This window comes from Condylostylus longicornis, unplaced genomic scaffold, assembly GCF_029603195.1.
Source record: "Condylostylus longicornis isolate FDR11 unplaced genomic scaffold, ASM2960319v2 ptg000004l, whole genome shotgun sequence".
Lineage (NCBI taxonomy): Eukaryota > Metazoa > Arthropoda > Insecta > Diptera > Dolichopodidae > Condylostylus > Condylostylus longicornis.
The window spans coordinates 17,660,467-17,683,560 of NW_026577973.1; the positions used below are offsets into that span (position 1 = coordinate 17,660,467).

Genomic DNA, 23,094 nt, shown 5'->3' on the forward strand with positions numbered 1-23,094 from the left:
GTTGCCACTTTGGTTCAAACGAAATAAACCAGATACGTTTTGGAATTTTAAATTATCTTAAGGCTCATTCTATTTTGCACTTTCTTTATATTTTGCTCTTATAAAAATTCTACGTCAAGTTTTCGACCTTTTTGTTTCGCTTGTTGTATTCTAAAAAGTTTGGGTCGTGAAATTTTTTTGGGATAACACCCCTGCTTTGAAATAATATTTTCTAAATCAAAATACTGTACGGCTTTTTAAATATTAAATAGAATTGCAAGTCAATTTAAATTGGTAGATAATGTCTAAAAAGTAATTAAATAAAAATGTTTATAAACTGTACGGGAAACTTGTTGCATAATGTTATTTTAAAACTTTTCATCCAACTAAATTACATAATATTTTTCTAGATTAAATATTAAATATTGTGTATTTAAAATATTAAGCGTTTATGATTTTTATCTTCATACCACGTGAGTATCTCTTTTATTGATCAGTTTTCTTTCATACTATATGTACATGTGTCTATAATTGGTTTTGAGTGTACGTGTCTTTGAATGTATGCTCTCATTATAAGCAAAACACTGCACTATCGATTAAGAATAGTTTTGATAATTCATTTTAAAAGCACATTATGATTTTTATGGAATAAGGTAATTTAAGTAATGGGATAATATTGTATTACACAATGATGATCAACAATGAAAATAACTAAAATAGGCAATTCCTAACTATGATTGCTTGTAAAAAAAAATAAATGACAAATTTGAGTCTTAAATTTTATAAGATACTTATAGAGGAAATTAAATTTAATAATAATGCTCAACTTCTTTAACAATTTCCATCCATCAACCAGCCCCAACCTAACTTCATGGGTCTGTCTAAATTGTAGCGTCTCAAAGAAGTTATCGTTTTACCGAAGCCTTGTTAAATGAACACGTAATAGACAGTGAATAAACAATAAATTTAATAAGTTTATGATTATCCAAGTGTTTCCGATCATTACACAATTTGAATATACATACATACATGTTATGTAATTTAATACTAATTTAGAGTTTATTATTTGGTAATAATTATTTATTTTTAATATGAATCTGAAACATTTAACTATTATTAAACTTTTTATATTTTTGTTCACATCTTTTCACTTTTCCCATGAAGTGTAACACAAGAATTCAACAGACTTCAAAAGTGAAAACAATGTATAAATAGGTGATGGGTTTAATATGGAAAATTAGTTTTTCTACATTATAGTAAACGATTTCGTGCTTATAAAACACTACTTACAAAATATTGTGGCAAAATTGTTGTCACAATAAAACGAAAAGTATAATTTTGTGGAAACCATTTAAGTGGGAATGTAACCGAGCATTGTATCTTTGAATTGTCATGCATCTTCGATTAATAGTTTAAGATTAAAAACTGCACATTCGGCTACAATTTTAACATTTTCTTTCTAATTAATTTCCAAAATCATCAAAGCTATTAAAAGTCCCACGTGATTTAATGCAGAAGAAGTGAAAAATTGAATTTTTGTTTTAGCCTAATTTCGCAATTTATTTGTACGTGTGCTATTCCTAAAAATACAGTTGCACGTTTTGTAAAAATATTTATTTTCATATTTAAATACTTTAGAACACCCACTTAGCTTTTGTATTGGCGAAATATGGAAGTATACACAAATTAAACCAAAAAAACTTTTTAGCATCATAAAAAATAATAATAAAAAAATTCAAATATTTTTATTTCCAATTTCAACATTTCAACATAGAAGACCTAAGTATATTACATAAGTTTGGCAGATTAAATGTCAATTCAATAGTAAATTTTTATGTCAATATTAAAAATGTACTTAAAATTTATCAAGAATCACCAGTAAATAAGACTTAAAAACTTTAATTATTGGGTTAGGTCACTTAGTTTCGTGAAAAATAAAAGCAAAGGAAAATTAAATTAACGTACAATATTAACTGTGGCAGGTTATTTAAAGTAACTATTTTTCATACTATGAGAAAGTATTGGACAAAAAACTTTTAGCTCTATGTCGAAATTATTAATGAATTTTAACCGTTGGTTAACTAGTTCCCACTATGGTTCATTAATGTTAACAAGACAATATTTAAAACATACGTACGTATATTGTCGACCCTATATATTGTGTCCGCATTCCAAGCTCTTATATTTAACGTAATTAACCCTAAACACCGCGCCTATATTTCTTTAATTCATTACACAATATTTTAACGTTTTGTATTTTTAATTTTGCAAAAATTTCTGAAATTTATTTTAGTTTCAATATTATAATCAGAAATTAATAAGATACAATAGTAATCAGAAATTAATGAATAATATTAAGTTATAAATATATTATTGTGGTGATACATTTATGTAAATTTCCTTTTCTAATATTCATTTGAATAATAAATTAAAAACTTTCATCAAAGAGTTGAAGGTTATCTTTAAAATTTTGTCAATTTTTCATTGACTTCCTTAAGAAAAAGTTGCCAATTATAGGAATTTATTCACAAACTCATATATAACGTAATATGATTTATAGTGAATAAATTATTTATTAATAAGATGTTGAAAAATCTATGGTCATAATGAAAGATTTGTTTATTTTTGCAAAAGTTAAGCGAATTACAAATGTCGAAATTTAATAATTAAAAATTATGCAAAAGTCCCTAGATAGTTATGCATACGATAATTCTTTAATAAGTTTTAAATTTTGTTTTTCTTTGACAAACGAATTTGCAAACTTTTCCAAATTTAAAAATTTTTCGTCAATGAAATTCTAAAAGCAACTTGTGTGTACAATACCCTAAAACTTTTTTTTCTTTCTTTTAATTTTATTTTACATTCTTCTTTTTACCAACCGCATTGTATACAATAAGGAAGGTCATGTGATGGTACTAAGTTTCGGATTGTAGAATTTTCACTTCTCCGTAGCAGGAAAGCGTAAATAAACCATTCTTTTTTATCTCTAACGAATTGCTTAGGCCAGCATAATGCGAATTTATATTCAAAGCCAAAACAATCATTTTGCACAAAAGAGCGACAAAAGAGCACAAAAGAGCGACTATCAAATTGCCTAGCAAAATCGTCATTAATTAATGAGGAATCGTCATTATTTAAAGGATAGTAAAGAGTTTGTAAGGTTAGTTCGGTCTGTCTGTCTGTGTGTGTAGGGGTACATCTAAAGTTCCGCTGAACCGATTTTGGTAAAATTTTATATGTGCGAGTTTATTTCGGCTATACAACGGATCGATTAACTTTTGGGGTATATCAGGCCTTTGGAAGTGGATTTTTTGCGAGCCGACTTTACATTTTTTGAACACATATAGAGAAATCATCAACCAATTTATTTGATATTTAGTACTCAAATTACAGGGTGCTAAAACATGAACCTATAAATTTTTTTGGAAAGATTTGGAATAGGAAATCTAACTAATAGTCGATTTTACATATTTTATCTTATCTACGGAACAAATTAATGGAGTATTTTGAAATTTATTATTTGAGTTCAGGATGTTGCCGAATTGGAGTGCTGGAAGACTTCTTTTCAGAGAATTTGAATGGCACAAGGCGAAACCTATATAATATATTGTAATATTTTCACTTAACTCTACAATATTCATTGTGGTCGATTATATGCTGACCACATAAATTTTTTTTTTTTTTGAAAATTACTAAATACACTTGAGATCCTTAATTTATTGCTTCATCATTATTCGATTTAGCATTATAAGAATTCTTTCTTCAATAAATCTTCAACAAAATTATATTTTCTTTTTTTTTTTGCTTTCCTATTCAGTTTCTTAAGTAAACATATTCATTTACAAAGTTATGCGGTTTATTTTCAGAAAATTCAAAATTCATTTATCGTTCATTCGACAAAGAATAATATTTATATTTTGAATGGCTTAAGGATTTCAGACAATCAGATAGAAGTTGTCGATATTAAGTTGAAAACAGAATAAGAGCGATTTTCCGCTACAATATTTCAATATTCATATAGAATGCACATACATACATACATATATAACTTGAACTGCCCAAAATGAAGCGAAATCATGGCCATAAATTTAACGAAGACACTCTAAAATCGTATTTTAACGCTTGCGTATACATAAATATTATATAATAAGTATATAATATTTGTATAACATATGTATATTTACCATGCGTACCATTATATGCAAAATACTGAATTACGGAAATCGTCCGCTGTTCGCCCTACTGTTCTCTTTTTCAATTAGGCGTCAAGCAAATGATCGATCTCTTCTAAGGGTTTTGTAATCTATAGATAGTCTGAACGAGTACGGGATTTAAAATCAAGCAATAATGCTGGTCGAAGAGTCATGAGCAATTGATTCTTAGTTTAGTCATGAGCAGGATACTTTAGTTTTAATACTTTTATACTCAGCGAAAATCTCTTCTCATTCTTTTAAGTTTAAATCAAAATTTTCAACTAAGTTATTTATTACTCATCTTCGTTTATTATAAAACAATTGTTGAATGGAATCACCCATTTAGAGCTTTTAACATAATTTTTTATATTGAATACTTTAATTAAAACTTAATTCACAATTTTCTACATGTACATACATAAGTATGTGTACATATATACCCAAACATATTTATGCATATGAAATACATACTATTAAAATGTACAATAAAAACAAAAAAAAAAAAATATTCATGAGGAAAAAGTCCACTTTATACGGTAATACCCATTATATTGTATCACTCAAAAACAAAAAAAGTAGGTCAGAAATTATGTTTTCGATTTTGAATGAATCCAAAAAAAAAAAACAGCAAAAAAAAAAACGCAATTTATAATAAAATTTATAAAAAAATTCATGAAATTGAAGAAAATGGTGTATTATTCAGTCAGTCTCTCTAAAAAATAAAAAGACAAGAACGAAACAAAACTAAAATAAGCTCAAAAAAGAATATAAAAATGTTAAAATATTGTAAGCTTCAGCGCTTCAGCTTTACTTTAAGTGAGAGCTCTATACATAACTGCCATAACTTGTTCAACAACAATGCCAGACAAAACCAACGAAATTATCAAAGAAAAAGAAAACTCAAAAATTAAAACAAGAATAAAAGATACGAAAAGAAAAAAAAAATTGAACTAAAACTGAAGCTTCAAATTGTTGAAAAAAAAACGTCAATTCAGTTATCATCAGACTTTTATAGTGGCATGGTTAATTGTTAAAAAAAATTTACGCGATATTACGCGCTTTCTTAGAAAACAACGAAAAAAACAAAAATAAAAAAAAATTGTTAAATTTGGCGTGTGTGTCATCTTTAATTTTGGTTTTTTTTTTCCTCTTTTCCTTTTTTTTTGTTTTTATTTCTTGTTTATTATTTTCCCTGAAAAAATATTTTTTAAATAAAAAAAAATTTGTAAATAAATACGAAAATATTAATAAACTTTATTTACGTTATAACGTTTAAGAATTAATCGATTATAGATAAAAATAAGACAAAAGAATCGATTTATTTTGCGATTCTATGCAATTATATTTGGATTACACAAATTTGAATTTTCCAGTTTCAAATTTTTTTTGGAAAAGTTTTCATCAAAAAAAAAAAATCTACGGCTGCTATAAAAAAATGTAAATAAATTATTTTATAAAAATTTTAATAATTAAATAAAATTTTTTATAGTGATAAAATAAAAACGAAATTTAATAATAATTAATGAAAATTTTTTTTATTTAAAGAATTTAATTAAAAAATTTGTTTGTTAATTAATTTAACAAATCCTGTTAAATATAAATTGAAAGCATTTGTTGTTTTTTGAAAAAAATCTTAAGTGAAATTTCAACAATATTTGTATTTGAAAAATTTAAAAAAAAATTTATTACAATTTAATAAATAAATTGAAATAAAAATAAGTTTCCAAAATAAAATAAAATATACTAGGTATATTATTTGATTATATAATCTCAAAGAAATTAATTTAATTTAGAAAAAATAAAATTAAAGTTTAAAATGTTAAATAAATAAATAACAAAATTATCTATAAGTAATCTTATTAGAATTTTTATTGCAACTATAAAGTAAAAATAATAAATGATTTTCTTACTGAACACTACAGTACATAAAAACGTTTTGGATTTTTCCGTTTTTGATTTAATTTAGCTACAACTCTATTTAATGTTAAATTTATTTAGGTTTGATAAAGTGAACTGAAGTGGTTTTTGAATTATAAGGACGATGTTTCATATTGCTCAATCCACTATATTCGAAAAAATATTTATAGTATTTTAATGAGAAAAAAAAGAATTGTATACTGGGCTACTGTTTGCTTCCAATTGGATAAAAGTACCTATCAATTTTAAAATTTGTGTTACATCCCCTTTTTCACCGATTTACAAAAAAAGAAAAAAGGGACTAATAGGAAATCTATATGATTATTTAAAAAGAAATTTGGATGACTATTTCTGATTAAAAAAAAACTCTGTGTAATATAAAATTTTGGCAAAAATTGTTTATTGTTTTTCTTCTGTGTATGTATGTATGTATACCTTATATAAAAATGCGACAATGGCAACAAATGCAGATTGTATTTTGACAATGGTTTCAATTATAATTTGACAACAATTTACTTCTTTGAATTTGACAATTTTTTTGAATGTTTTGGCATGCAATTCAAAAAATCAAATGACAACTTTGACCTTTATGGAATACTTACATATGTATGTATGTATTAAATGGAATATGTTTTCTCTTATGTTATTATTTTCTCTATGATAATTATAAAATTTAAAATTTTCAGAATAATTTCGAAAAAGAAAATTCTAAAATAAAAATCTGAATTAATATTTTCAATACGTTCAACAGTGTGTGGGGGGATTACATTAATTTAAATTTATTAAAAAAAGGAATAAAAATTCAATTAAATTTAATTAAAAAAATATTAAAAATCAAATTGATTTTGAATTATTTTTAAGGATAACTCAAAAAATTTTCTAACAATAAGTTTTATTTTGAATAAAAAAATTTATTTAAATAAAGCAAATTTTCGAAGATTTACGAAAAAGAAAAATAAAGTGTTTTTAAAGTAAAAATTTAGTATTAAAATTGAATAACTGTTAAAATAAAAATATATGTTTTTAGAAATTTTTTTTTGTTTTTCTCTAAAAATTTGAAATATTTGTAAAATTTTTATTTAATTTTTATTTTTAGTTTTTCTTTTTATTATATTTTTTGTTTAAAAAAAAAAACATTTAAAACTTTCACTTGTTTGGGTTTCGTTAACAAAAAATCCAAATTTTATAATAATAATAAGAATAATAACGGTAATAAAAAAATTAAAATAAAAAAATCACTTTTGATTGTTATTTAAAAAAAAATTTTTTTCTCGTCTTTTGATTTTTTGTTGATTCATTTGATTTTATAGATTTTACATTTTAAATAAATGTAAGAGGTACATACGTATGCACATATTGCTTATACAGATTTTATTTATAAGTTTGTATAAATTACTTAATTATATGCATAAAATGTGCTTATACATGTACATAAATATGTATATATAAACATATAGCATTATGTACATATGTATATGTATGGCATTCATATGTGTGTTTTATTTACTATTAAGGTAACCATATTTTGGTGAGCAAAATATAGGACATTTCTTATATAAAAACTCAATATTAAATACCAAATTAATATAATATAGTTTGTAATCGAGCTCTAAATATAATATATTTAAAATATTTTTATATACATAATTTTTATACTCGTACGAACACAGTATCACAGAGTTGACAAGGTCAACTCTATTTTTTCTCGTTTTGTCTTAAATTCTTAACATGCATTTACATACATACTTAATATGTCACTATATTAATTACATTTATGTAGATGTATATGTCATAATTGATGTAACAGCTACACATTAAATAAATCAAAATGACACTTGCAATTCAGTCTTAATAATAAAAATGGGAGAAAGTCAATTAAAATTGTGAGTCAATTAAAATGTTGAATTTATGAATTTATGAAAATTTTATTAGAAGAAATTTTAAGAATTTTTTAAAGAATTTCTGTTAAGTTTCTTAGATACGCTTATGTTTTAATATAAAGTCCGGGTAATTCGTTATCTCGAGATCGTTCGAATACATCTGAAGGAAAAATATACATGTGTACTAAATTCAATTGAAAACTGTGTTCATTTTTAATTCAAATGTTTAGGTATGTAAGAAAAAATTAATGTCCATTAATTTTTGAAAATTATCAGTTTTACTTTTATATTCAGACGCTTTCTATTTGCCATTAAGTATACATAGATGCTTTTCACAAAAACGCGGCAGATCGCGGAAAAAAAGAATAAAACTGATCAAAAAATATCAAAATAGGTATGAATAAAAAATGAATTTATATCTATAATAAAGTTAATAACGGATAATGTAACAAGAATATTGCTAGATAATCATAGAAAAAGAACAACAAAAATTTTTCCTGTTTGTTATATAAATAGAGTTTTAAATAGAGAAGTTAATTCAAAAAATTTAGCAGTTAGTTATATTGGAACGTTTGTTTTATTGGGTATTCGTTATATTGGAAACAAAAAAAAATTACGTACGGAAAACACTTTATAAAAATAAAGTACATATGGTCACTCTATTCATTATGTACTTACATACATACAAACACACATATGTATAATTTTTTTTTTATTTTATTAAAATTTAAATTTTTTGATAATATTTAAATTAAATAACAAAAACAATTATAATAAAAATAACAACAATAAAATGAAAGAAAAAAAAATATAATAAAAGTGGTAAATGATAGTAAAAGTTTTCATTTATAATCATAAATGTACATAAGTATCTATACATACATATGTACTTATTTATACATAGTTTCGACAGTAATAATTTTTAATTACAATATTATTAATAAATATTTGTCTATATATGTATGTATGTATGTATTGTAGTTAAAAACTTTTATGATTCATTAGTGAAATTTATAATTAAATATTTTATTTTAAGATACTTATCAATATTTATAAGTAGGAATGTATGGCTGACTGTACATACTATAAAAATAAAGTGGGTGTTGGTATCGTTATCACTTTAAAGTTAATGTTAATTAAATTTTTTGGAGAAACTGTTGTTCAAAATTGCAATACTTTTTTTCTTCCATCATTGAATTTTATTGTTTATTTAACCCATTTTTTAGTGACATAATTAATATTTTTTTTCTATATTTATGTACATTTGTATGTATTTAATATAATAAATATTTGTGAAATTTATGGATATTTTGTTAACATACATATATCACATACATACATACGTATGTATTTTTTTTATATTTTGATATGTACATGAATTATGGGCACATGAGTATTTCAAAAAATATTTTCGTTTTGGGTTTTCATTACCTTGTAAGTATGTATGTACATTCATATGTATAATATGTATGTATATTGAAGTAATTAAATGAAAACTTTTTGATTGAATTCAATTATTTTTAATTACTTATTAAATCAATAAAATATGTACATACAAATATAATTTTTTCTTTAAAGATATTTTATTATGTTAATAAATTTAATAGAAATTATTATTTACTTGTGTGCCATACAGCAATGTTGTAAATGTGAAATGAACATTTTTAAAAAATGAATTAATAAATCTTATTTATACTATGTATATTGAATTTCTTTGAATATACTGAATGAGAATTCTAAGAAACGACATACATACATACATGTGATATATTATGAAATATGAATTCTATATAGAAGTATGCATCTTCAAGCATACCTTGTATTGTATAGAAATTTTTTATCAGTGTGTCATAAGCGAAAATTCCTTTTAATTAATATGTGATAACAGTCAAAAAATAGTGGCAGATGACACTTGAACATATAGTATTCCCTGTGACTTTTTAAGTTTTTAAATTTTAAAGTAAAAAAGTAGAAAGAATGACTCTAATTCAAAATTTTTTGGAAATGATTATAAATTTACATACATACATAAGTCAATTTGTGTCAAATTATTGCTACATGAGTAAAAAGCAAATTCAGCTCTATTTTGCTTTTTGAAATAAGCTATTTCTAACCAATAATTAAAACTTAATTCGAAAATGTTTTCATTCGGTTTAATCTGGAGAATTTGGAAAAAATCTTTTTTAACACTTAATTTGAATTTTTTAAATAAAAAATAATACATGATGTATGTACATAGGTTAAATATAACTTCAGGGCGATTTCATCAGGTTTCTTACATCAGAATTAACATTCTGATGTGTCAGACATTCAGATGTGTCAGACAATAGATTCGTCTGCATATTTTTACCTTAGAGAGTTCAAAAGTAAAAAAAAAATTCTTCAATGGTTGATAATTTTTCCGAAATATAAAATTTTTTTTTTTCAATGTATGAAAAGAAAACTCCCTTTTATTCTGAATAAATTCTAATATCTCCAAAAAAAAAAAATATAAAAATTCGTACTTTATTATTTACGATTAGAGTCAAAAAAATCAAAAAAAAAAAAATCAGATTTCTCAAATCTTTAAATTGGAGAAAATTTGATTTCAAATTGGAAAAATTATAAATGACAAACAAGGCTCTAACGTGTTCGTTTTAAAATAAGATCTATCATGTTACAAATTTTTTATCATCTGAGGCGTGCACTAACAATTCAGCCTCTGTGCTAAAAAAACGAAAATACCTTTATAATGCGACCATGCGTTGCGTGATTATTAAGCTCTAGTAATCCCAGTTAAAATTTTATTTCAGTTGTGGTACATCATTTTCTAATTATTTTTCATGTAACCTTAAGGTGCCTTGTAGATTATGCAATATGTCTTTTTGTCATGTTTCGATAGTTTATAAAAGCAGAGCACTAATTCTTAGTCTTACATATTTATTTTAATCAGCATAACATTAGTTGTCCTAACAACTAGAAAAGGTTGCACTACAATAACGAGAAAAATACAGAAAAATCAATTGAATCAGTTTTCGGGGAATTTTCGTTTTGTTTTTGCTATGCTTTAATTTTAAAGCAATTAAAATAATTTTTCTGGTCATTACATTTTTTGTTATTGTTATTTTTTTGGTATTCCCCCAACAATTATTTGCTGTCTGCCTTCCATAATTTCTATAGGAATTTTGGTTATTTTTAATAAAAATATGCGCATACATACATATGTACGTAAAATGTATATGTACAATGATAATATAAAAAAGCTTCGGACTAAGTATTTAAAAAATTAATTTGCTTTTGTTTATTTCTTTTTTTTCTTCAATACTTTATTTGCACATAGTTTCACTTTAAAAATGCTCTTTATGTTTAATTTTTATTTAAGTATGTAAAACGCAGAATCATCTGTTACATAATGACATTTTTTTTTATTTAACTTTTTAATTTTCTTTCTTCTCTACATTTATAAAAAAACCAGTAAATATTTCAATTTTAAGTAAACAAAACAGTTACGCATAGTGCAAATGCACCTGCATAAGTGTAGGTTATGCAAAAAAAAATAAAAAAGAAAGATAAAAACCGAAGCAAAACAAAGTGAAATAATAAATAAAAGCGAAAATTCCGTTATAATGAATAATATGTGAAATATATTTAAGTACGTGTGCGTGTTTGTGTACTTTAGCGTGTGCAATTGTGTATCTCAGCTTGTGTGTTTATGTACATATGTATATATACATTGCTTATTAACATGATATTGTTACCAAATTTTTATTACTTCAAATTGCGTACATTCACGTGTGGATTATGCACTATTATGTTTTATTATTAATCAATGAAAATTAATTATACAATGTGCATAGAAATATATAAATAAATATAATATGAATAATATAGGAATCTAGAATGATGTGTATAACATTCATTTAATGGCAGAATTTTTGTTCATGGGTACTATTACAACATTTTTTGAGACTTTGCGCCAAAACACATGCATATATCTACATATTTTAAAATGTACATAAATATTTTATATAAATAACGCCCTTTTTATGCGTAATTCAATATGACTATTGATAGATCCGCATTGGTTTGCAATTTCATAATAAAAAGATTTGGATACGCCTCAACAATATTTACAATAGTTTAATTACGATCGCTCATGTTGTGTAAAATAAAAATGACCTGTAAAATTAAATTTATTATTTTCAAAAAATATTTTTGCCACGATTCGTGTTATGATAGTGTTATTGTGATTTAAAATTTTAGATTGCGAATTTCAGTAATTGATTAAATAACTGCCAAATTGGAATCATTATTTTTCTGTTTGTTCCGGTGAAATTATTTCCGATATATATGACGTTAAATTTTACAAATAATATGAAGTCTGAAAGGATAAAAGAGAACATTTATAAGAAATCACTAACATTTCTGTCCTTTTCTTTTTTTTCACTATCTTGCATATAACAGCAGGATAGTGAAAAAAAAGAATTTTTAATTCTTTAATAATTTTAATTCTAATATTTAATTTATTTATTGTATTGCCTCAATTATTTCTTTTAAAATAAAACCGAAGCTGCTAATGATATGGTGGCGTATATCTTGTGGTTTTTTGTGTCCTTTCACGTTATTTTCCCTGCAATTAAATTTGACTCAAAACATATGTAAAATTGTTATACATATGTAAACTGTGTACCTCTTCTGTACAGTCACACTCTTTTCAGTCACTTTGAAATCAAAATTCTCATTTATTTTAATTAGATATTATCATTCTTCTAATAAGATTAACTTTTTTTTTTCAATTCCCGTTCTTTCTCAAAATATTTACAAAACAGGCCAGTTTTAAAAATAAAGCGAATGAACATTACTAGTTTTGATGTCTTTGGGTTAAAAATTTTATTTTACGAATGCGTGATATTAACTCATTTCGTTTCCATCCGGTTAATGACAAGGTAAGATCAGCGTTACCATATTGTTAGATTTATCTGATTTTTCAGATTTTTTAAAATGACCCAAAATACCAGAATTTTTGAAGTTTACCAGATTTTTCGACTCACCTGGAATCAAAATTATGCTTATGTTTTTTGAAATTGTTTATCCTATTTCGTCTTTCGTTGCCATTGTAGCCAGCCAATTAAGAACGAACTTTTTCAATAAAACCAAACAAGAGCAAACTCTTAACAAACATATTAAATCCAATATTGTTATATAATAATTTAAAATGATAAACTAATATACATACCTGTTATAATTTTATACTTAATTAATAAAAAATATACTAAATAAACAATTCAAGAGTGTACAAAAAGTTAACTTAATAATTTTTAGCTATATTTTTTTTGCAAAGAAAGCATTTTTGAAAATTTATTTATAACAAGAAAAGTTTTTGGTAAACATAAGCTATATTAAGCGTTTTTAAAACTGAAATGATTTTTTTATGTTGTGTTGTTTAATGTGCTTAAATTAAATATAAAAGTCTAATTTTTTATTAGAATCTCAGTTTTTTTTTTTTTTTCATGTTGCCAGATTTTTTAGATTTTTTAACGGAATTTTCTAGATTTTCTGTAAAATCAATATGGCAACGCTGGGTGTAATATAAAAAATCAGGCGGTAAAAGTGAATGTTATATTAAAAAATTTTTTAGACTTTCATTCAATCATTTCGTATTTTCTCTATAAAATATAAGCAAAAGATATAAGCATATCGTTTCAAATCAATTCTTTTTAAAGTAAAAGTATTCTAAAAATTTCATTCTTCCGAAAACACAAAAAAGAATTTTTTTATCTTATCTCACAAATTTAAAAAAAATTCTAAAATATTTCCAAAAAATGCAGCTGTACTTGTTTTATACTAAAAATTTATTAAAATTTGTAAAAGTCTGTCTATAAAGAATTTTCATAACTTTATGCCAATAAAGTTTTTATGCCGTTTGGATTGTTCTACATTAAAATGTGCTTTTGCGCAAAGTGCTGAAATAACAAAAATTTTGGCCTTGTCATTATTTGATGTAACTTTCGTGTGTTTTAGATTTGTGTGTACTTTTATGTATGTACTTTTATGTTACTATATCTATGTATGTTATTTATTCTTAGGTAACTTGAGCACTAAATAATTAATGTTGTAGAAATACGCATTTACATTTGTATTTTAATACCAAATACTTATACTTAAAATGAAAGAATTTTGCAATATTTAGTTGTCGCAGATTCTACATTACGAAGCTTTGAAAATAAGCTAAATATTCCTATAGTCTTGTGATTTTATTAAAATATGAATGAAAAAGACTGATATGTGAAAAATTTTTAAATTGTTGGAATAATAAATTGTCTATTTTTGTCTTTAAAATTTTGTATAATTTTGATTTAATTACCTTTAAAATTTCAACTCTTAAAAATTCATAGCACATGTCTAAATGTTGACATTTTAAAACTATTTTTAAAATTATTTTTTTCTATATAAAAAATGTTTGTGTTTATTATATATTTTTCAATTCGAATTTCAGTTGTATAGATAATACAAGTCAATATGAACTTCAAATCTAATTAGATAAAATAAAATTTGTTAATTTTCCAGTTTTTTCTACTTTTCTGTTTCAATTTCCATAATTAGTTAATTGCGTCTGGCATCTTTAGGGTAATTTCTAATTTTTATTCAAGCTTTGATTATTTTATTTTCTGACGCAATAAAAAATGCTCCTCTTTAAATATAATTTTATTTTAAATTTGTGAACATTTGGTATTCTTGTTCTTTTCCTAGACAGAATTTAACTTCATTCTTTTTCTTGATATTAAAAACAAATCTAATTGACTAATGAGGATTTACTTACACTGGAGGCCAGCTTAATAAGACACCCTAGCTAATATTAATATTTTGAGACATACCTGCCTTCCTCTCTCAGAATTTTAATAACATTGGTTGTATATTTTTTTGATGTTAGCTTACAGAATTTAAAAAAAGTTTTACAGATAACGTGAGTTTTTGTTTTCGATATAACAAACGCCTTAAATGTACTGGTTTAATTATACTGTGGACATTTAAATAAGACAGAGTGCAAAAGTAGCAATTATTTTAGTAATTTTTGAAATAAAAGCTAACAATTATTGAGTTTTAAAGCTTCTATATTAAAAAGAAATAAATGTTGCTAAGAAATATGGTGGAAGTATTCATAAAATAGTAAAATGGGGAGAGGAAAACACTGAACTCCAAATGAAAGGCGGTTAAGTTGGAGTATGTTTGAAAAAGGTACCAGTAAGAACCAAATTTCGACCCTGGTAGGAAGATCTTGTGGTTTTGTACGAAACCAACTGTTTTTGGAAAAGTTATAAAGCTTAAATCAAAAAAACCAACGGTCAAAAAAGATAGAACTACAGTATGTTTAAGCAAACAACATTCTTTTCTTACTCTTTTACCAAGATTCAGCAACAACCGAAAGAAGATTTAAATTTAGAAGTGTCTGCGAGAGCTGCTACATGACGTTTATTAGGTACAGGACTCAGAGGGTGTGTAACCAAGAACAAACCTCTTGTGTCTTAAAAAAATATAAAACGCTGCTTTGAATTTTCAAAAATTCACAAAGAAAACCCACTTTTGTAATGGAAAAATATGTTATAGACTGATGAAAGTAAGTTTAATAGAGTCTGTAGCAACGGTAAATGCTACGTTTGTTGCCGGAAAAATGAGTCTTGCAACCAACTCTACTCTTTAGCACGGTGGTAAACAGTAAAATTTCCTGTTTTAATTTTTAAAAAGTGCACTAGTTGGCTACTAGTGTATCTACCAGATAGTATGTTACCAGATATAGACTGGTATTTGCACCAGATACCCATGTGCATGTACAAATATAAATCAGTATATAAATAAGAATCAGTTTTTTTATTTAATTTTAGACATACAAAAGCATTTAATGCAATATACATATATTTATTTTTCTGTTTACTTTATTAATATAACAGTGCAATTTTAATTTTTCAGATTTGAAACAAATTCTGTTACCGTGGATCTACTGCAAAGTTCAAAACTTGGAAAATATTTAAACTAAACAAAAATTTATAAATATAATATTAAAACAAAAAAAATAAGCATACTAAAGGCCGTTAAAACAGGACATTGATTTTGTATCGTTATTGGTACGTATAAATTTTTAAACAATAAAAACGACGGAGAGTTTTTTATATAACGAAAGAACTGAGCTGTATGAAGCCGCTTCATACAGCTTCAGTTTTTATTATACTATACAACGTGCAACACATGTAATATACATTATGTAGTGCACAGTATAGTAGATATTTATAGTGTGGAGTGGTGTTAGTATTTTTTTTTTTTTTTTGGTTTTAAAAAATTCTGTTGCAAACACGTGTTCGCTTTTGTGCATTATGGCATACCGCATATTCTCAATAAATTTTTAATTCAATATGGAGATATAGCTGTTAAATTGACATGGTGGTGCATATAGCCTGGGTAGCTCAGTCGGTAGAGCATTGGACTTTTAATCCAAGGGTCCAGGGTTCAAGTCCCTGCTCGGGCGGTAACTTTTTTTTTTTTAATTAAAAAAGTTATTTTAACTTTTAATTTATTTGATTTTTTTTTTTTATTATTAACATTAATGGTTTATTTATAAAAAAGTTGTACATTTGACTTAATTTTCTTCTGAATTTTACCCAAAAGATATAAAATTTTTTTTCTCTTTTTCTTTCTTATTTTCAATAAGTTTTCGAAGTGTCCTTACTTCAAAATTTTTCCTGAGAAAAAATTTAATGCAGGTTGTTTGGTTTTAAGACGGAAAGTTTTTTCCTGGTATTATTGAAACACCAATTGTTGAAAAAGTTTTTGCTGATAAATTTGTGTTTAATCTTTTTTAGCTTAATTTAATATAAATGAAATTCAATGAAGTGTCATTTTACTTTACAACTTCTTGTGCAAAATACTTAATTGCTGTTATAAAAAAGGCAAAAATTAAAGTAAATTCAAAAGAAATAATATAATCATTTACGTACAAATGTGTATATAGTTATAAGTAGATGTTCCAATCTGATTAGAGTGCGAATAGATAGAGATCCCTACATTAATAATTTTATACGATAATACAGAAAAAAATAAAAAAAGGTATATGCTAGTTTAGTTTTATATTTGCGGTATTAAAATATGTGCCCGGGTAGCTCAGTCGGTAGAGCATTGGACTTTTAATCCAAGGGTCCAGGGTTCAAGTCCCTGCTCGGGCGATAATTTTTTTTTTTCAATAAAATCATATTTATAAAATTTATTTTTTTTTCCAAAAATTTATTTATTCCGCGAGAACTTTATTTAGTTGACAACTTGAGATGAGAATAAATTGGTATTAACATAATTAAATTGTTCATCAATAATGTTGATAGAAATCAGATGCATACAGTTTTTCTCTTTCTTATGTGATAATTTTTTTTTTTTATTGTTTTATAAATGCTTATAAATTTTCTGAACAGATTTTAACAAAAAAAAAAAAAAAAAAACAATATTCTCATAAAAAAAAATTCGCCCGAGCAGGGACTTGAACCCTGGACCCTTGGATTAAAAGTCCAATGCTCTACCGACTGAGCTACCCGGGCATATAACTTAACTTGTTTAAATGATTATTTCTATACATTGCATTTAAAATATAAAAAGGAGATAAGTAAATAGAAATAAGCAATCGTGGTGAATTTCTATAACAAAAAAAAAGCTTTTCAAACGTGAAACAACTTTTCACCTTTCAAGTTAAGTTTTTTTTTTTTTTTGTTGTTTCCCACATTTATTTTCTACGAAGGCAAAAATCAAGAGTTGTTTATTCTTTGTACATACTTTGAAACCGAACTGCTATTATTTTATAAGCCATATAAACGAAGTTATAACGGTGTATTGAAATTTACTAATTTATTTAGAATGACATAATGTAACTGTTAAAAATGTCAATTAAGAGTTTTATAACAGATTGTTAGACTGTAATGTAACTATTTATGAATGTGTGTATATATGTAAATATTTATGGGTTTATTTTGTAAAAATCAAAAATTCAGGAAGATTTTTTTCTTCGAATAAACATTTATACATACATGCATATATATTTATGTATATGAACGCATTTGTTGTAATTATGTATAAAGTACCTACGCATTCAAATTTTCTGAAGAAAACTAAATTATGTAGATCAGGGATGGCAAATAGGGTTTGATCAAAGTGCCAAAATTTGGGGAAATTTATTGTCACACTTTTTCCCGTGCCAGCACAGTACCAAGTACAGGTATGGTTAGGTAAATACAATATTATGACAAGTTGTAATAATATTTATTTATACATATTATAGTTCAAGGTATAAAAATTAATAAATACAGATAGAAAAAATATTAATTTAATTTTTTATCAGAAACTTTTTGTTTCATATTACTTGCAAGAGTTTTTATGTCGGGCTGGTACATTGTTGACTGCAGAGTAATACATGCTGCCGAATCTTCCTCTGTTAATCTGTTTCTAGTCTTTGAATGTACATGATTCAAAACGGAAAAAAGACTTTCGCAAGAGTAAGTGGAAGAGAAAATCGTTAACAACGAGATTGCTAATTTTTTGACTGAATAAAAGGTATCTGGCATACTATTCCAAGCTTCTAAAATTTTACTTTCCATGAAACATTCTGATTCCACATTTTGGGATCGATGGCTTTCTAAATCTTCAACAAGCTTCCGCATATTCACAAATTTATTTACCCAAATTGGATTGGATTGCAGATCAATAATTTGCATTTCTAAATTATCTAATCGCATCCAATTAAGGAGGTTATTGTCACAATCTTGCATATCAAATAAATCTGGGTAATTAATAATTTTTAAAATATTTTCGATCCTTTTAAAATCGAGAAATCTTTGTGCAAACTGTTGCTTAATAGAAACAAGAATATTTGTAAATTCATAGGTGAAATTCCAATTAGTTTTTTCAAAAATGTGTATTTCATCAAAAAAAACAAAAATAAAAAGAATATAACATTTGAATATGTTTGGTTTTGAATATTTGTCATTTCGCTATTAGGAAATTATCATTTTTAGGAAATTTTTCATTCAATCAATTTTTCAACGAGTTTTTAGATTTTTTATTAGAAAAAAAATCTATATAAAAATTTGTCGAGGCACAACTATAACGTGCCATCAAATTTTTTTTCCGTGCCAAGTTTGGCACGCGTGCCCTTTAATTGCCATCCATGATGTAGATGACCATAAGGTTAGACGTTAAGCGTAGAAAAAATGTACATCATACAATGTTAGTTCATAAGCGTAGTAATAATGTACACTATACATATGTACATAGATTTATAGGCAAATATGTACGTATGTACATGAATTTGTACGCAACTTTAAGGAATTTTTAGACTGAGTTGGCTTAATTAATTTGTATAAAGAACGTAAACATAAGTAAATCCTTCTTTACAATAAATTAAACCTTTCCTTATTTATTACTGTCTTATGGCTATTTCGAAAATTTAGAATTTTAGTAAAAATTAATGTCATTCACAAGTCTCTTATAGTTTTGAAATTTAGTTTTTCCACAATGTCTTAAAATTATTAAAAAATTTAATGTTAAACTCAAAAATTATTCAAAAATATTATTTATTTCAATTTCGTTAAAAAATACATACATATGTACATACATACTTATACTTACATAAGTGTGCAATTACCATTGAACTTCTTATAAGAAACCCTGTAAATTTACGCATTGTTAATAAAAACATAATTTATTAGATATTAATATTAAGGTAATTAAAATAAAAATTATCAATTTAGTTGAATAAAACCGGTTTTGTAAAAATACAAATTTCATATTTTAAATATTGTCATAATATATAATTATTTTTTTAAAATTTATTATAAAAATTCATTTGTAGTTTCAATTTTATATAATAAATATAATGAATGTAATAACCGGTATATTTACGTCAGTATAAAAATGATAGTTATTTTAACGAAATGTAGCTGTCGATATAAGTATGAATTGCATAATTATTAAATATTTAAAAATAAAATTTTAATTTTAATAAACTTATTAAGAATTCTATTATAATAAAATGATCTCAATGTACAGTTGATTTTTTTAATATAAGATAAATTTATATATGAATTCGATTACATATTGTAAAATAAAATTTTTATTTATTTTGAAAGGAAGAATTTGTAGTTAAAGTGTTTGTAAAATTATACAATGTTGATAATATCGCACTATGAAAATATTGTTTAAAGAGAAACAACTGGTGTCGGTAAAAGTACAAGTATAATTTTATTATATAAATTTTTTGACAGTGAGACAATGATTAAAAAAAAAACATTAAAATATTTGCTATTGACTTTCAAAAATCTGCGACTGAACCGAAACCGGCGGCTAAAAATTAATATTAAAATTAATTTATTGAAAAACAATAAGTGAACACAATACATGATTTCATTATAAATGGTAAACCCTTTGTAACACAAAATTTAATAAAAAATCCTTTCAAATTTAGAATGTTTAAAATATAGGCAATACAATGCAAAGTGTACATGCGGTGAATAAATATAAATTATTCAATTAGTAAGTAAAAATTTTGCAAATGTAAACAATACCTAACTGCTCATTTACGCATACGACACAATATTCTTAAATTTTGATTTTTTTTAAGGTTATGTTTTCAAATTGTTTATCAATCATTGATATTTTCTTGTTTTTTCAATATAATTTTTTTTTTTATTTTATTTATTTTTGTATTGCTTGAGGTCACATAAAACAAAAAATTTTTAAAATTATTTACATTCATGTTTATTTCAAATATATTTTATTATGTATTGTATAAATTAAAAAGAAAAAACAAAAAAGCCCAATACTTATTGCATTTTTTAAAAGTTTAAAAAGTTATAGAACAAGTAAAGGTAAAAGAAGATAACACATGTAAAACAAATGTAAATAAAAAATATAAAATAAATTTAAAAACAATAAATGACTTTAAAGTTCTATACGCAAAAGAGGAAATTAAAACAGACAAGCAAATTAAAACAGAAAAAAAAAAAAACAAAAAATCGAAATGATAAAAAAGCATGCTATCGCTGTTAAATTAACTAAAAACTGCCCATTTAAATTCTAATTAAATTCAGTTCGTGCTAGAATTTCAAAGTGAAAAGTACCTAGAGTTCTTATAAGTGGAAAAATTGAATTATTTATTTTCAATTTATCATATACATTTATTTCTCATATGTAAATATCAAATTTGTTTGCACATAATAATTTTTTTTTTTTTAAAGCAGTTTTTAATTTTAGGTGATTATTGTAAAAGCTAAAAAATTTTATATTTTTAAATATTATTGTATGAATTGAATAATATGTGGTTTTGACAAGTTTCTCTAACTATACAATTTAAAATTTAAATTTTCATTCAAATTTTTTTTTTTTACACTTCTGTTTGCCAAATTAGAATATTAGAATTTTTTTTTATAAAAGTAATTATCATTGTGTGATTAAAAAGACAATGAACCGGAAATAAAAAATTTTACCGACTTTGTTTATTTACTTGGTTTTATAGTCTAACAACTAAATTATGGTTTTAAATGACTTCCATGCGTTATAGAAAATAGTAAAAACCTTAATTTAATTGAAATTTACAAAAAAAAAATTGTACATTAAATCAAAACGCAAATTGAAGTGTATGGGAATCAGTGAAAATAAAATTAAAGTGAGAAAAAAAGAGTGAAACTAGAAGCTAATACAGCAAGGACCTTTTATCGGTATAAAAAATTATATAAAAAAAAAATTAAAAATTTTCTTCAAAGAAAATTAACTAATCCCGTGCTGATTTTTTGTCGAATGTAGTTTATGTTCATCACTTTGATTTGTTTGAATTTGAGATTATGAATTTTTTGTTGAGTTAATTCTAACTTTTTGTAACGAACCTTCATAGATCCTTCATAGGTTAATATCTGATAAGTTCTGAGCTTATCTCAGTTTCTTGAAGTGACCTAATGATCGATAGCGTTAATTTAATTCAGCTAGAAAATAATAGAAGAAGAAGTAAGAAGACCGCATTTAAATGTTGAGAAGAAAATAGTGCGATTTGAGATGTAAGAATGTCTAATGAATTTTTACTAATGGCATCGCATCCAATAATAAATAAAACTCTTGTAATCGCAACAAAATTCAAATTTCAACTGTTGATGTCCATATTTTGTTTGTGTAGGTTCAAAATTTGTATAAGCATTTGTATAGTTGTTGAAATGAAATTTGACTAAACTGGTTTTTTTCAAAAACATTTATATCTGATTTAAACTTCTAATAATTTTTGAAATAAATGGAAATTTTAAAAAAAAATGGAAATTTTTTTAAAGCTTATCAAGGGAAATAGTTCAGAGATTTCATTGACTTTTAATTCTTTTGGTGTATGAAACTTCCATTTCACAATCGTCATATTCTATAAAGTGCAAATTATAAGCATTATAGATTATAATTTGAAGTTTGAGAAGTTTATCTTTGAATATTACGCAAATACAAATGTCTACAATTTTTTTTAATTTTTTTTTTTTTTTAAATTGTTTTCTATTGCTCTAAATGTTAAATATTTAATTTTTAAGAATATTTTTAAAGAGCAAAAACAAACTTATGTTAAAATAAAGTGAAAGGCGGAGTAAACTAAGTATTTTGAAAATATAGAACAATTCTTTAGGCCATTACGGCTCTTTATTTCTAAGAACATAATAACTAATTTTTACGAAAATGTTGGATAGGCCTCAATTGTTCTCATATGTTTAAAGTTTTTTGCAGAATTTTTTATTGTAATTAAATACAAGTAAATATCTTCTTTTTTGGTCACTGCCCAGCAGACCTTAAAACCAAATTTCAAAAAAAAGGAGTAAATATCAAATTTTGAATAAATTCGATATAAAACAAAGTAGCAAGAGTTAAAGTTCAATTTTTAAAATTTATTGAACTTAATTTGTTTTCTATTTTATTTTTTCCTTTTTCAATAAATTAAAATTAAATATTAAATAAATGCACATTAATTTTTTTATAAATAATTTTAAATTCTCATTATTTAAGCAATATAACATTTTTGAAATTTAAAATGTTGCAAATATGCGATAAACAGCAAAAACTAGTTCATTATTTGTTTTTATATAATTAATTTATTAAGTAAT

The 23,094-nt window shown here is 24.2% G+C and overlaps 2 protein-coding genes and 3 non-coding genes across 5 annotated transcripts in view; 3 read left to right on the forward strand and 2 right to left on the reverse strand.

Annotated features, from left to right (window-relative positions):
• Positions 1-23,094, forward strand: part of LOC129614315 (elongation of very long chain fatty acids protein 7) — a 102,199-nt gene that overhangs the window by 67,930 nt on the left and 11,175 nt on the right. The window contains exon 2 of the mRNA XM_055528864.1: positions 15,914-16,068. The gene's annotated coding sequence lies outside the window, so the exon portion shown is untranslated. The remainder of the gene's footprint in view (positions 1-15,913; positions 16,069-23,094) is intronic.
• LOC129613599 (uncharacterized) lies at positions 13,595-18,744 on the reverse strand. The gene is made up of 2 exons (XM_055527732.1): positions 18,339-18,744; positions 13,595-13,614 (listed from the first exon to the last, which is right to left on the reverse strand). The coding sequence occupies exons 1-2, from the start codon at positions 18,742-18,744 to the stop codon at positions 13,595-13,597; spliced, it is 426 nt and encodes a 141-aa protein (XP_055383707.1).
• Trnak-uuu (transfer RNA lysine (anticodon UUU)) lies at positions 16,394-16,466 on the forward strand. The gene has a single exon. It is a non-coding gene; the product is annotated as a tRNA-Lys (tRNA).
• Positions 17,088-17,160, forward strand: Trnak-uuu (transfer RNA lysine (anticodon UUU)). The gene has a single exon. It is a non-coding gene; the product is annotated as a tRNA-Lys (tRNA).
• On the reverse strand, positions 17,451-17,523 carry Trnak-uuu (transfer RNA lysine (anticodon UUU)). Its single transcript has one exon. It is a non-coding gene; the product is annotated as a tRNA-Lys (tRNA).

Coding starts and splice junctions, on each gene's coding strand:
- LOC129613599 (XM_055527732.1), bottom strand. CDS start 18,744: ATGCAAGATTGTGACAATAACCTCCTTAATTGGATGCGATTAGATAAT. Junction 13,615..18,338: donor CGACATAAAAACTCTTGCAA/GTAATATGAAAC, acceptor TATATTTTATAG/AGAAAATACGAAATGATTGA.